Source organism: Molossus molossus, unplaced genomic scaffold (assembly GCF_014108415.1).
Source record: "Molossus molossus isolate mMolMol1 unplaced genomic scaffold, mMolMol1.p scaffold_m16_p_12, whole genome shotgun sequence".
Classification (NCBI taxonomy): domain Eukaryota; kingdom Metazoa; phylum Chordata; class Mammalia; order Chiroptera; family Molossidae; genus Molossus; species Molossus molossus.
The window spans coordinates 61,485,290-61,501,246 of record NW_023425347.1 but is presented as its reverse complement, the minus strand read 5'-3'; the positions used below and the strand labels follow the sequence as shown (position 1 = coordinate 61,501,246).

Genomic DNA, 15,957 nt, shown 5'->3' with positions numbered 1-15,957 from the left:
ACTGCCTCTACAAAGCAACCGAGGGCATCTGGGTTTGCAAGCCCATATTGACAGATTCCAAGACCTGAAAGAGAGCTCTATTAATCCTCCTTCATGCAGCTGAGAAGACAAGGGCAGAAAGGAGCTCAAACCACGAGGAGAAACACACACACACACACACACCCCGAGCAAGAAGTTGCTTGCATCCAATTACCGCAGGCAGACACACTTACTGAAAGACAGGGTCCTAAAGCGATAGGACAAAATCCTTCAGCAAACATGAAAAGGGATGGAGCTATTTTATGATCACATGGTGCCCACCAGTCTTCATTACCAGCCGTCTGGGCACCTTCCCTGGGTCAGCCCTCAGAGCTGGGAGCGAAAGGGTGAACAAGAGGCTCAGGTCTGAAGGGGTGTATAGCAGAATTGACAAACAAACACACAAGACATTTTTCATACATTGAAATGCTAACAAAGTGCTACTGAAGCAAAACAAAGGAGCAACTAACCCAATTTAGGGAGTAAGGAAAGCAAACCCCCACCCTGAGCGGTCCCAGTAAGCACAAACCTGAACAACAAGGAGGAGTCCATCTAGAAAAAAGGCTGAGAGCTACAAAAGGATTTCAGGCTGGGTTAGTAAGAATCCAGTGAGTCTCCAAGTCTGGTCTCTGAACCAACGGCAACAGCATCATGTGGGAACTTGCTATAAATGCAGTTGCAGGCCTCATCTTAGACCTAGGGATGATGAGGATGAGACTCACAATCTGCTTTCAAAGCCTTCCAGGTGATTCTGGTGCAGCTGGGGCCTGAGAACCACAGGTGTATGCAAAGGTGAACTACAGGAGACAGAATGCCTGCAGGGGAAGGAGGGTTACAAAGCGGGGAGGAGGAGCTGAGGCAGGGATGTTGCTGGAGGGATGAGTAGAAGGTTTATCAGGGAGCACATTATATGTTATGAAAAGGATTTTGGATTTTACCCAGAAAATAAAGGAGAACCATTAAAATATACTACGAGTACAAAAACACCCAATAACGATGGTGACTTTAAAAATATATGTATATATATGCAATCACCAAGACAGATGATATACCATTCCAGAGATAAAAACCCATCCCTGTGCAGACGAACAGCCATGACGAAAGGAGCACCTTCAGCCCTACCTTTCTTTCTGGAGTCTTTCTTGGCGCTGGTTTTCACAGCTACTTGAAGTTCTGTCTCAGTTGACATCCTACTAAATCCTTAGTCCACTGCACACAGATCCAGGGCCGCGGCCAGGCTCATGGAGGACTCCTCCCGAGAGAACGGCCCCTCCCTTCAGACGTGACGCCCCGCGCTGCGCATCTCACTCGCGCCTCTCGAGGGCTGCAGACCAAGGAAAGAGAACAACAGGGTGATTATTCAGAGTGGTCACCCCTTTGACGTGAAACAGAAATGGGGGGGGGTTAACTGTCAAACATACAAAAACAAGAAAACCCTGGTGTCCACCTACAGACTGCCCCCACGGCTCCCTCAAGCCGTCGCAGGTTCGCAGCAGAGGCTGAGAGAGGCCCAGCAGCTGCACGGTCTCTCAGACCGGGAACTCAGATCAGACCTTCAACGCGATCAATAGAGTTTCAAGAAGAGCAAAACCCAACTCCTTGTTTTCCATGTCTCTTTCTTTCAAGCAGTAGGTCCCACCCAGAAAAGACAGCGAAGGCCTGTCCCCCGAGCAGCCCGTGGAGGCCTTCCCACAGTGGAGCACCCACCCGCCAGCCACGCTCCATCGGAGCCTCGGCAGCTAACGCCGATCACAGGGAAGTGACCTGGGCCTGCCCCTCACTGGCAGGCCGCAGAGGGGACGTGGAGTTGACAGACGATTGGGCTCCAAGGGTAAGGTGACAAATGGGACTGAGAAACTTTCAGCAAGCCCATTTTTCTATCAGCTTCCCCTCCAGCCATGAGAGCAGACGAGCATTCAATGTGGGGAGAAAAAAGCAAGGCAAAGAAGCAGGCGGGCGCACATGGCATTCGCTGTCTTCAATGACTGTGCGGGGCACACTGCTGGGCACTACTGGTTCAGACGCTGCACCGGGAAGGGAGAATAATGAGGGCACAGCACCTCGATTACAGTCGTGTTTACTAGGCACGTACTACACACTGGGCCCTCCCCTACGACTTCACGTGCATCACCTCACTGCATTTCATTACACCAAATGAATGTCTTCCCTGTGTCAACTCAGCAATCTTTCCCAGTGACTACCTATCTGATAGTTACATCTGAGAGTTTGGTTGAAAATAAACGTTTCATTAGTGACCCACTTTTAAATAATATGAAGATAATATTATACCACAGCTGAAGCTGCCAAGGTTCTAATCAAGTTTGGCCCATCAGGCTACTGGGAATGGATCTTGAGACCGTGCAGCCAATTCTTACCTCATCCCACAGACCTGGAACTGTTTAACCTAAAAAGGGTGACCTTCAACGCCAGCTTCAGCTCCAAAAGGATAATGACTCAAACCTCTTAATCACGCCAACTAAAGATGGCTTACCTAGAAGGTCTAGCATAAAAGCCACATAAAATTATAATCAGGCTTACATTTGGGGAAATTTCCACCTTATCTAAAGACACCTGGTTTGTTTGTTTTTAACAAGCTTTTCTTTTTTTTTTTTTTCAAAGGACACTAGCCCCGAATAAAAGGTACCTGAGAGGATCTAAGGCAACAGCTAAGGGAAACGAAAAATGGTCCTCCTAGGATGGGGTCCGTACAGTGATTCACAGAAAGATGAGAACTCTGCTGCCGCCGCTGTGCCCTCACACCGCCACTGGACCAACCCCTCCCTCCCCCGGAAGACAACATTCCATGAGTGACGACACAGTCACCAAACTCAGTCATATATGGACATGGTTAATTTTGTTTCTAATACTTATCATTCTGTTACAACAAATATCTACTGAGAACCTCCAAATCCTGGCTCCTTCGCGTCAACAAAAGTGTACTGCACAGCCGAGCTGGCCAAGAGGACAGAGGCAAAGCCTGATCCCGTCCTCAGAGCTCAGTCTGCAGGTGTCAGTCACGCGAAGGGCTGCAATACACATGGCCGGAACGAAAACCGACAGGTGCCCAGCACACGGGGGCGCAAAGGCTCAACTCTTCACCTTTGCTGGGAAGACTCAGTGACACTCACAGAGGAGAAGCCCTGTGCTGTGAGATCCTGAAGAACAGTGGTCTGTCCACGGGTGACACGGGAGAGGGCTGATGGGCGCCCAGTAACTGCACGTGTAATAAAGGAATGCATGGCTGTTTCAGGCAGGACCACAATGTGCCAGGAGGCTTGAAATTAACACCCAAACTAATCAAAGGAAGCACATGCCTAGTAGGGAGGTGAAATACTTTGCCACCTTCCCAATTTTCCCTCCTGTTACCTTGCCATAGAATCTTTCTTTTCAAGTCGGCCTTGATATCCGGCTGACCCCCTCACGCTTCAGTTCAGAGAAGTGTCTCAGGCAGGAAGATTTTCTGACCCCTCTATTAAATGGAATATCTCCCTACTTAATATTTGGATCCGAGGTTTGGCCAGCTTCGTAGTTTGAGCCACCAACAAGCAATGTGATACTGTGGAAGTCACTCAACCCTTCTTTGCCTCAGTTTATCTATCTTAATAATGGGAATAACATCCATTTCATAAAGTTGTTGTGAAAACCTAAGTGTGGTCACATGTGTAACGTGTTTGAAAGACTGCCTGGCACGTGCCCTGGCAAGTGCTTGGCAAATATTTGGCACTAATAGTTTCCCATGTTAATTGCTCAAGGTCACATGGCTGGTATGTGACTGCAGGTCCATATTATTATTATCTCCCTTTTACAGAAGAGTACACTGAGGCCGGTGAAATCTGCTTTCCAAGGTCAGATTGCAGGAAATGATAGACTCTAAGATATTCCCATCATGCTGGCCTTGTACCTAATCCCAAAACACAGAAACAGGCTGAAATACATGGATTTTGCACAATTTCAAGAAGGGCAAAACCCAACTCTTTGTTTTCCATGTTTCTTATTTTGAAGTACTAAATGCCACCTAGAAAATATAGCAAAGGCATATTTCCTGAGCAGCCCGTGGAGACATTTCTCACTGTGGGGTACCCATCCATCAGCCAAGCTTGATCAGAGCCTTAAAAGTCAATGTGCAAACTGGACTGGATCCGAGCTCCTTCCATCTCTTCAGCTTTATAAGTCACAACACAGTACCTGTTCCTATTCTGTGGGTATCTCCAGCATCACTTGTTCAACAAAATGTGATTGTGTTCAAGTACTATAAGCATTACTCGTGATTTTCTCAAGTACATCCTTATATCAATAATGAAAGGAAACCAGCATCATTTTGAATAACAACTTAAATAAGGAAGCTGAGTGCAGAGAGAACAGACCATGGCCGGGGCCCCGGCACCCCCTTTTAATTTTCCAAAAGCCAGAGGTTGAGCAAATGCTGTGAAGTACCTCCAAATTATTTAGGAAATTTGTTTCTTTGTAATTAAGGAGATTAAAGTCCTCTAGGGCCAGAAACCATGTGACAACTCAAATCATTTTTCTCCAGCAAAGGCTGTGAAACCCTCTCAGTTAAATTCAGGCTCGCCTAGAATTTAAAATGCTTCAATAATGTTTCTTTGCCCCACACAATCTTCAGTAATTTAATATTCCTGAAGTGTGTCAGGCTTTTTATAATGAGCTCTTCAAATCTAAATGTGTATTATGTAATATTCTGCTACAGACATTCCGTCTAGTGAACGGCTGCTAAATGTAAAACTCCATGCCCAGTGATTGGGGGTGGGGAAAACGCCAAGCCGCAAGCAGAGAAAACAGACAGGACTCCAAAAAAGAACAGCAACAAAGCAGAAAGGTTTGAGCAGCTCCCACAGAACACACACACGCTAGAACACCTGCTCTTAAACAAATTTGTGTACTCTCCTCTCCAACCAGCCCTCTCCCCATATAATTCTACGGTAATAGCTACTGTGTATGAGGGCCCACTCTTGACCAAGTACTGTATATCAACATCTCATATATTACCTTAGTCAATCCTTCAACCACTTGAAGGTTAGATGTTACTATCTTCATTTGATAAATGAGGAAAGTGAGACAAAAGCCACTTTAGTAGCTTAGCCATGGTCATATGACTAATAAGTAGCACAGGGCAGAGTACAAGTTCCTCTTGTCCCCAACTTCAGCAAAACCCTCCTGCATGCCTATCAGTTGGTAGACAGATTAGACAAAAATGGGGCATATCCATACAATGGAATACTATTCAGCCATAAAAAGGAATGAAGCATGGACACACACCACAACATGGATGAACCCGGAAAACATCATGCTAAGTGAAAGAAGTCAAACACAAAAGATCACATGTTGTACAACTGCATTTATATGAAATATCCAAAATTGATAGATCCAGCGAGAGAAAGCAGATCAGTGGTTGCCGGGCGCTGGGGACGTGGGGACAGGAAGTCACTGCTCACTGGTTACAGTGCCTCCTTTGGGGGTGGTGAAATGTTCTGGGACTAGATAGAGCTGATGGCTGCACATCATGAACACACAAAATACCACTGAATCATACACATTGAAATGGTTATTTTTATGTTATGTAAACATCACCTGAACTTAAAAAACAAAAACTCCTTCCCATCTGGGCTCTACATCTTGATTTAAGTGTTATGTGTTATGCCAAGGATAGTATAGATTCCAGTCTAAAGGTACAACCTAGATTGAAAAACTAGACGAAGAGGAGGTAGTCTTCCCAGAACCACGACTTTGGGTTTGAGTAGTAGCAATTAAATAGATTATAAGGTACATGCCACTCCTTCCCTGTTTTGTGGCTTGTGGCATCTTAACCGGCTTCATCCAATCTATAAAACACCGAAAACAAACCATTTATCAATGTGGCACAAAGGTTTACAACAGTGTAGATGAGGAGCCTCAGTTTTTTTATCAGTAAAATGGGAAGATAGCCACCAAGTACACAAGGTTTGGAAGGTTGATGGGATTTGGGCACCTCAGAAGCCTCGCTCAATCTACAGCATGCTACCCTTTGTGTAAGGAAGGAGGAGCCATAAACCTGCTCACCTGTACAAAAAGAAACAAGAGGGTGCTACTTCCCAGGGTACAGCTTTCTGCACAAAACCACATCTGGAAGCATATTAATGGTCTACATACCTGAAAAAAATAATTTCAACTAATAAGGAGGGGAAGCAGGGGGAAAGCTAAAACTAGAAATGGACTGAAACAAATTAATCCAATTGTATTTCAAATGAACTTCATAAACACACTCCCAGAAGGAGTGGGAAAGAAAGAACGAATCCAGTTACAACTTATGAACACAGAACTTGACTATTTGCACTCAGTCTTGGACAGGGTTCGGTCACGGGAAGCTGCAAACAAATCTCAAATTCTTTTCTGTAGGCTTTTTTGGGTAGTATTATGGGCAAAGGAATTATGAGACTATTTTAGATGTATTATAGGGTTGAGCAACGCAGCAAATGTTTTGATATCCTTGAGAAACAGGTTTTCTCACTGTGGAAGAAGAGACATTAAGATAAGGGGGAAGGCAGGAAAGAACACTGTGGGGATAAATTGGAACTAGGAGATTTCAGAATAAACTCATGATTCGTGAAATATGCATGCATCTGTATATGTGTGTATGTATACCTGCATTTATATGCCTGTTTCCTGGCTCTGCCCCCTGAATGGGACGAGGAGGAAGGAAACCCAGTAACAGTGTGACACCTAATACCTAGATTTTGGTTGCTACTACCATTGCCCGGTAAAAGGAATTGGAGAAATAGATGATTCCAAAGCTGGGGCAGGGCAAGTACAAAAAAATACCTTTTTATTCCAGAAGGTGAGGAAGTGCTCCAAGCAAACACAAATGATGGGGTGCGGTCAGGGGATACAGAAGCCATGCGGGAGGAGCTCGCACTGTCTTCGTGTGAAAATTTAAACACTAATCTAATCTAAGGATGGTATTAAATAACAAACTGAAATAGAAATTCATGACTCCATACTGAAAACAGACAGATACACAAATGGAGTAAAAGGGTGGGCTGGCCCTGGCCGGTTTGGCTCAGCGGGAGTGTGTCAGCCCGCGGACCAAGGAGTGGCGAGTTCGATTCCGGACAAGGGCATGTACCTTGGTTGCAGTTCGTACCGGCCCTGGTTGGGGTTGTATGGGAGGCGACCAGCCGATGTGTCTCGCTCACATAGATGTTTCTCTCAGGTTCTCTCCCTCCCTCTCTTCCTCCCCTCCACTCTATCTAAAGATAAATAAAAAAAAATATCATCAGGTGAGGATTAAAAAAAAAAAAAAGGGTGGGCTGTCTTGCTCAGAGAACAGGTATAAAACTAATATTTCACAGCCATCAAAATAAAGTTTAACCAGGCAAGAATCACCAATTCAACACCAGGGCAAATTTCTGATGAGAAGAAGATATCTGCAGGTCTCACAGCTGCAAGGGGGAAATCTGTGATTACACAGCGAAGGAACTGAACTCAACTAGGTTATCAAACCGAGCATTAACAAAGAGGGGCCAATGAGTTATCATGTGATACCCTGAGAAGGACATATCACTATCATGTAGTATTCTGGCTAGAAATCTGTTCAGGTTATACATTTTAAAATGGGGCAAAGGACTGAATTCTTCAAACAAAGTAGTAGTAAAAGACCAAGATAGGCTGTGGAAATATTTTAAATGAAAAGAAAGTAAACAGCCCTGGCCAGTTTGGCTCAGCGGTTAAAGCGTCGGCCTGCAGTCCAGAGAGATGCAGGTTCAGTTCCCGCTAAGGGCATGTACCTGGGTTGCAGTTTGTCCCTGGCCCTGGTTGGATCGTGTGGGTGACAACTACACAATTTGTTCCTTTCACATCGATGTCTCTCTCTCTCTCTCTCTTTCTCTCTCTCTCTCTCCCCCCCCTCACTCTATCTGAACAACAACAACAGCAACAACAAAAATGGAAAAATGTCCTTGGGTGAGGATTAAAAAAAAAACAAAGTAAACAGATATAAAAACTAAATGTAATATCTGTATGGGATCCTGTAGTAAAGGGAAAATAAATGCTACAAAGGTAATTATTAGACCAATTAACAATTTGAAGATGAACGGGTAAATTAGGTAAAAAGTATTATATCAAAGTTAAATTTTAATTTGATAACTTTCTTGTGGCTATGTAAAAGAAAATATATTTTCTTTTTTTTTTTTTTTTTAATCCTCACCCGAGGATATTTTTCCATTTTTTGTACAGATAGAGTGGGAGGGAGAGAGAGGAAGGGAGAGACAGACAGAAACATCGACGTGAAGGGACACATCGAGTGGCTGCCACCCGCACGACCAACCAGGGCCGGGGACAAACTGCAACCGAAGTACGTGCCCTTAGCGGGAACCGAACCCGGGTCTCTCCGGACCGCAGGCCGACGCTCTAACCGCTGAGCCAAACTGGCCAGGGCAAGAAAATATATTTTCTTAGGGAATAATCATCATGTATTTAGGAATAAAGGTCTAAGGTATGTGCCTTTTACTTTCAAATGATTCAAGGAAAAAACACACATGTATATATGTACATGCATGCATATGCACATGTGTATACATAACGTGGGAGAGAATACACACATGATAAGGCAGTAAGTGAATCTAAATAGAGAAAACTGGGTATTTTTTGTATATTCTTAGGCGTTTTCCTATAATCTTAAGATTTCTAATATTTTTTAAAATGTTTTTAAAAAGGAAGGAAGAGCCTAGCTCAGACCCCTGTAGAGAGATGTAACAAAGGTTAGACCCACTCCAGCGCCCTGGAGAGCACGCTCTCTAATTCACAGGGAGCAGCTGAGTTTAAGATTAGCTCATGGTTGTCAGTTTTCATTATAGATTCTAATTTCACCCCATCTCTGCCCTGACTACCTGGCAGAAGTCTCTGGACCAAGGTCGTTCTGAGCAGGTCTCGTCTTCCCGAGCTCGGGCTTCTTCTCCAGACGACACCTCCATGCCAGGAATGTGCCCACCAAGACCTTTCAGCAACCTGCCTTGGGTCACGGCAGTCGCCTTTAATCACCGAGGCCAAGTCCGCCTTCCTTGGATCTTCTCCCTCTCCATCCCTAAGGCTATGGCTTTAACCTGTCCAAACGTTTGCGTTATTTTATTATTTTTGTTGTTGTTAATCCTCACCTGAGAATATTTTTTCCATTGATTTTCAGAGAGTGGAAGGGAGGAGAGAGGGAAAGAGAGAGACAGAGAGAGAGAGAGAAACATCAATGCAAAAGAGACACATCAATTGATTGCCTCCTGCACGTGCCTCGACTGGAGGTGGGAATTGAATCTGCAATCCAGATACATGCCCTTGACTGGGAATCAAAAGAGTGACCCCTTGTATCCAGGCCAACACGCTAACCACTGAACCACACCAGCCAGAGCTGAAATTTTTTTTTTAAATAAACATGTCAAGGGCTACTGACTTGACCTAGCCCATGTGGAAAATGACTGAAGTTTGCTCATTCTGTATATTTGTTATTTTCATGGATAAGAAAACAGGGAAGTGTATGATTTTGCTGGAACCCCATGGCAACATTTATTAAAAGCTGATGGAAGTGTCAAAGTGCAAATGCTATAGGACCTTTAGCAGAATAATATTCAAAAATACCACATCTCTCCCTGGCTGGTGGTTAGAGCATCAGTCTGTGGACCAATGAGTCCAGGGTTTGATTCTGGCCAAGGACATGTACCTCGTTTCCAGTTCATCCCTGGCCCTGGTTGGGGTCACGCAGGAGGCAACCAGTCACTGTGTCTCTCTCACATCAATTTCTCTCTCTCACCCTTCTCTTCCCCTCTCTCCCTCTTACTCTGTCTGAACAAATATGAAAAAATATCCTTGGGTGAGGATTTAAAAATAATACCACATCTCTCTCTACTGATAAAGCACCACCATCCTCATAATGAATGCAGAGCCATCACTAGCTTTGATCAAAACCCTCAAGAAAAATAATACATTGGTAGAACATCTCCCTGGCTTTAAAACTCTGAAGGCCACAAAGTTGATAGATTAACAACCTTACTGCAGATCCAATCGATGCTGTTTATGGCAGAACTGTGTGTGTCAAGAAAGGGGAGAAAATCGCAGATTTAGAAGACATCTCTAGGCCAGAGAGCTCACCTTCATTATATTGTTTGTTGGTTATGTTTACCTCACATTATGAAAAAAAAAGAATTTCAGGCAGTTTACAGGAAGCTCTATAAAAAGCCATGGTCTAGAACAGGATAAAATTAATAAATGAGTAAAACTGAAGTGAAAGGGAACAGAGGACTGGAAATGGAGGTGAGGGCAGAAGCAAGGGCAGGGCACCAAAATATCTGGACAGCTGCAGAAGACAGGCTACAAATCCATCTATGAGCTTCCTAGAGGCCAGAGCAAAGAAGGAAATATAATCAGTAACATGTTTCACAAAGTCCATGCTTACATAAATTTGTTTATCCCCTCTGAACCAGAAATGGAAATTAAAAGAATCTACAGGCTTTCATAAAATCAGTACTGTGTGTTATCGTGGGCATTAACATCACTGCCTCTACAAAAAAGTCCAGCTGAGAATTTTCAATGCCCCTTAACTTATGTTGAGAGCATAAGTTAGTACTAATACTTTTAAATAGGGTTGAAAATGCCACCCAAGTTGTTTTAAATTATCTATGAACAATGCATGCTTTTTTTAAAACAACTAAATTGAAAAATAAATAAGTGGGATATAGCTATCTGGTAGTCTGGCTTTTCTGGGGCAACATCTAAAATTAAAAATATTAAAATGGTTTCTCAGGTTACTCATCTGTAAAATGGAATAATGCTGGATATAACTCATGGAATGAAACGAAAAGGAACACATGAAAGATGTGAAAACACTTTTGGAAAAATAAAATGCTATTTTCTAGAAGGCGGGAGCTGTTATTACGCAGGTACCAGCCAGCCGTCCGCGTGGTGCTGATAGGAGGAACAGAGTGTGTTTTTTTAATCAAACTCAAGGCTAACAAAAGCCAGAACCAGGTTTCAGCAATATTAAGGAATTTATGTGACAGCAACCTGGCGTACTTATGAACATTTCATTTAACTAATGGATCACACAGTTTCATTAAATATTTATTGCACCATAAAAATTCATTACATAAACTCTTAGAGTATCAGAAAAAAAGCAAGTCTATAAACCTAAACAATTCCACCTGTGCTTCCATTATGGGGGGGGGGAACTGTTACCTGGTCCTCACCTGAACCCCACTCGCCAGGGAGGAGGCGGGCACACTCCTCAACCACACACCCTCTACTGCCAGCCTGTTCCTCCATCTGAGTAACAGGGACCTACCGCTGTTCCGCAGGCGGAAAACAAAGACGAGTATTTAATGAGGCCCTCCCCGAGAAGGGATTTTAAATAAACAAATGTCACATTTGGCAGCTTCACCTGCTGATTTTCCTAAAATACACAGGGCCATTATTTACTCTCGTCCCACAAGCTGCATTTCATTATCTTCAAAGTTGATAATGGGAAAAGAACAACCCAGGCCAACATCTGTACGAGGCAAGGCTGCGGAGTGTGCAACAGATGTCCCCACGCTGCCTGGCCTTGAGGGTGGCCCTGAGCAGGGGCTCACGCCCACTCCACATTCCAGAGCAGGAACAATCCGGGGAGCTATGTCCATTGCTCAGTTGCCCCAGCAACACCCCTTCCCATTGGCCCCACTCAAGGTCTCTGCCAAGAGACGCCACCTTCCCCCGGCCCAGAGAGCCCAGTCACAGGTGGCACGTTTTCTCCCATCACCGACATCCGATATGAGTTCTTCTCTCTTCTCGCACATTTAATTTTTACCACCTTCCTTTAGGAAAAAAAGGCCCTTCATCTCCCTTTGCTTCATGAATGATCTGCTAGCCCGATTTCAATGACTGTAAAATGGGATGCAAGGATGGCTAAAATTTCCCCCACAAAAGGACCTGTATTTGACGGGAAGCAACCCAATTTCCACAATTATCTCCTTCACAAAAAGCACACACAACAGTGATAACCTTGGGGTTGTGTTTTCCTAACGCCATGAATGGGGATGGATGCTCTGACAAAGGAGCTGTTTTTTGTTTGTTTCCTGATTTGTGAATGTATTAATTTAAGCTTTCTCACAGAAAACATAAACATTCAATCACACTGGGGAGATACTGAGCAAATCACCGACATGGAAAACTGTTTCCTGTCCATGAAACACCCTTCTCTCTGTTAGCCCAGCAAACTCCTCTGAATTTCAGTTCAAGCTCCCCCCCATGGGAAGGCTCTCCTGACCCACACACATCCTTCCCCTTGCACACCAGCCTCACAAGCACCTTTCCCCTTGCACACCAGCCTCACACACTCTTCCCCTTGCACACCAGCCTCACAAGCACCCTCCCCCTTGCACAAGAGCATCTAGGGAGGCATAGGGCAGTGCAGTGCAGAGGCTCCCAAGCTTGGCAGCACAGTGGGATCACCTGAGCAGTTGGAAAAATGTTGACACTCGTCCCCCACCATGGGTTCTCATTTCCCTGGTGCAGCTTGGGCACTGGGATGCTTAAAAACTCTCCCAGGAGACTTGAATATGCAGCGAAGTTTGGGAAACAAGCACAGTGGCTAAGATAGTTCACATGCACCTTCAGGGCCAGCATAACCCCCTCCTCGGTCCCGCAGGCTTGGGCCCACGACTGACTCCCCTGAGGCTGAAAGCACTCACTGCGAGACGGGGCGGCTCTGAGAACACGGACCTGGTCCGGAGAGGATAGTAAATGATACGTAATCGACACAAAGTGAGTATCACGCAGCGTCAGTGCTCGTGGTAGGCAGGAAAGCGGCCCTCCAAAGCTGTCCATGCCCTAGTCATCAGAATGACTTGGATGATGAGAAGGTGGACCTCCGAACTGATGAGGTTTAGATGAGATTGTGGGTTTTTAACTGATGAGAGAGACCCTGAGTATATTTTGATTTGTAAATTTTGCTGGATGTGAACCTTGGGGGATAGTGGGTGGACTGTGGTAGACAAAATAATGTGGCCCGCACAGATGTCCACTCCCCAACCCAAGTCCCAGCTGACTGCACAGGGGTCGATTCCTTACTGAAGGGCAGCCGTAGCTTGGCCTGACCAGAAGAGTTAGATCCAAGCTAGACACCGGAGAAAATATGCCCATTCTCTCTCTCTAGACTTCAAACTCATGCACACAGATTATGCCCCGTGGTGGTGATAGGACCGGAAGTGAAAAGACAGGAGAAGCAGCGAGGCAGCAAGGGGATGACCGAGCAGAAGTCCGAGTTAGCAGAAGTATACGAGGTAGAGGAAATAAGCGAGGGGGAGACCATCAGTGGAAGCAGAAGCCGAGGATGCCCGATGGCAGGGAGTGAACCAGTCCTGTGCAAGGGAGCAGGATAACCTGACCCCTGTGAGGCATCTGGGACCCCTCCGGTTATGAAATCACACCCAGTCGCTGTGAGGCCGGGCTCAGGGCCCTATCCGAGACTCTGGAGACGTTCCTTCCGGCCTGCCTGCTGAGGGTGGCCACCCCTCCTTACTGGTCAGCTGGCAGGGGCTGCGGCGAATGGCCTGAGGCTCTCACTCTGGTGCCCTTCCCTCTCGTCGGAGCCCCTAAATACATCCCTGTATCTGGCAAAAACGAGAAACATGAGATCGTGTACTCACGGACTTCTCTTGGGCTTTCAAACCGAAGCTCCACCGAGTGCCAAATAGATGACCTTTGGCGAGTCCCTTCACTCTGAGTCTCAACGTCTACCTCTGCAAAGCTGGAAAACTGGTGCCTTACCCCTCACGGTTGCTGAGAAGAACAAACGAGATAATATGCAAATGCCTGGTAGCACAGGAGGTGCTTTACATATGAGCTGCCTTCCCTGCCATTTCATTTGTATATAATTCTTTGGAAGGAAAAGAGAGACGTTTCTCTGATATTTATGTCCTATGCCATACACCTATCAGTTTTTCAATACATTCCTGTCAAAATGAATCAGGAAATAATTACCTACAACTATTTCTGTTGCGACAAGAGATGTGACATGTTAACTTAACCCGACCTCGGGCTCCACTCCTCACACCGCCCCAGACACAACCGAGTGCCCTCCGCACGGGAATACCTGCTGCACTTGTACGAGGTGGTCAGACCCCAGCACACGCTGGGCATCCAGTGTCGCCCCTCCTCACCGCCTCAAACTCGGCCCCCCTTTGAGGCCCCATCAGGAAACATGGCAAATTCAACATAGGCTTATTCCAGAAAAGTTAATAAAGGGAATTTTTACCCAAGGGTGAGCTGTGTTGAAAGGAAGCCCCAAAGGACAGTGCAGTAGCCCAGGGAGAGACTCGCAGAACTGTTACTTCTCCTATAAATGAAGGGGTGAGAGAAGGGAGAGGCACTCAGAACGGGGTTCGGGCTGTAGAGGAAGTTGCCTCTCAAGAAGCAATCACCTTCAGTCTAGGATACTCCAAGCCCAAGCCCACCCAGCAGGGAGAAAGCTCCAAAACACACAGCCTTCACTCTCCTCCTCCCTGCCCTTCAGCCCCTGCTGGAACTGGGTACTGGCTCACCCCCAGGAGAGGCCCAGGGGCCAGGAAGCCCACGGGTGCCGCGCACACGGTCAGCCCTCTGGACTGCGGAAGGTCAGTGCAGAAGAGCAGACGGTGGTCTGGGAGGGGAAGCAGAAGACAGACCCTTCTGGTCCACGTGAAGATCCTCCTCCAGGAAACACAGCCTGTCCCAGCCCCTGTCCTTCAAAACCCCAAAGGGACTTCATGAAGACAAGGCTCCCTGGGACAGAACATGAGACAGGAGGAAACGAAGAGAGGGAAGAGAATTACATGTGGGAGAACGTACTACATGTGCCACGTTGCGTGATAAGCACTGTCCATCCCTCATCTCGTTGATCTTTACAAGCTGTGAAGGTAAGTAATATTATCTTCATTTCACAGTAGTGAAACTGAGGCACAAATATCAAGCCCGGGTCCCATCTCTAGTCTGGATCCAGATCGAGAACCCGAAGGAATCTAACTCCAAATATCAGAGTTTCCATACAACCATTCTGCCTTGTATAAATTGTCGGGGGTTTTTTGTTTTGTTTTGTTTTAATCCTCACCGGAGGACATTTTTCCATTTTTGTTCAGATAGAGTGGGAGGAAAACAGAGGAAGAGAGAGAGAGAAACATAGACGTGAAAGGGACACATCGAGTGGCTGCCACCCGCACAACCCCAACCAGGGCCGGGGACAAACTGCAACCGAGGTACATGCCCTTAGCAGGATCTGAACCCGGATCTCTCTGGACCGCGGGCCGACGCTCTAACCGCTGAGCCAAACTGGCCAGGGCTAAATTGTCCTTTTATAAATCTACCTGATCGTGTCCCTCGAGGAGCCTGAAGGCACCCGAGGGCACAGATGCTCTCTCCTTCATCTCCTTTGCCCCTGTGCTCAGGAGAGGCAGGAAAGTCCCCCACACTGCTGAATAAGTACAATCACGGAATCTTTGAAATCCCCACAACCCTATTTTTCCTCAGTTTAAAAATAACCTGTTTTGCCAAATACTCAGAAACTTCTTTTCCCTCTTTAAACAGACCTTTTTTTTTTCTTTTTCTGTTTTAACACCTATCAGGATTCACCACTCAACACTCCCACAAGAAACACCCCCAGGCTCCCTGTCTCTGCAGGCAAGCACTCGGTGCATTTGGGAAACATTTTGGATTAATTTCTGCCTGCCAAGGACAAGGATGCTGGGTAGCTTTCTCTTCTACAGAGTCTAAAAAGGAATATTATGCTCATTTCCTTAAGTATTTCCAACAACATTTTTTCTTTATCTTCACCTGAGGACATATTTTTGCATTTATCTTCAGACAGAGCAGGAGGGAGAGAGGGAAGAAGAGAGAGAGCGAGAAACATTGACATTAGAGAGACACATCGAGCGGCTGCCACCCACACGACCCAACTAG

At 45.8% G+C, this 15,957-nt stretch overlaps 1 protein-coding gene across 1 annotated transcript in view; it reads right to left on the bottom strand.

Annotated features, from left to right (window-relative positions):
- DAB1 (DAB adaptor protein 1) overlaps positions 1-14,358 on the bottom strand; it is a 274,589-nt gene extending 260,231 nt beyond the window's left edge. The window contains exons 1-3 of the mRNA XM_036255869.1: positions 14,282-14,358; positions 13,674-13,806; positions 1,141-1,342 (exon numbers count right to left, since the gene is read on the bottom strand). Of these exons, the coding sequence (XP_036111762.1) occupies positions 1,141-1,207 (67 nt within the window). The 5' untranslated portion in view covers positions 1,208-1,342; positions 13,674-13,806; positions 14,282-14,358. The remainder of the gene's footprint in view (positions 1-1,140; positions 1,343-13,673; positions 13,807-14,281) is intronic.
- Positions 14,359-15,957: the final 1,599 nt, after the last annotated feature.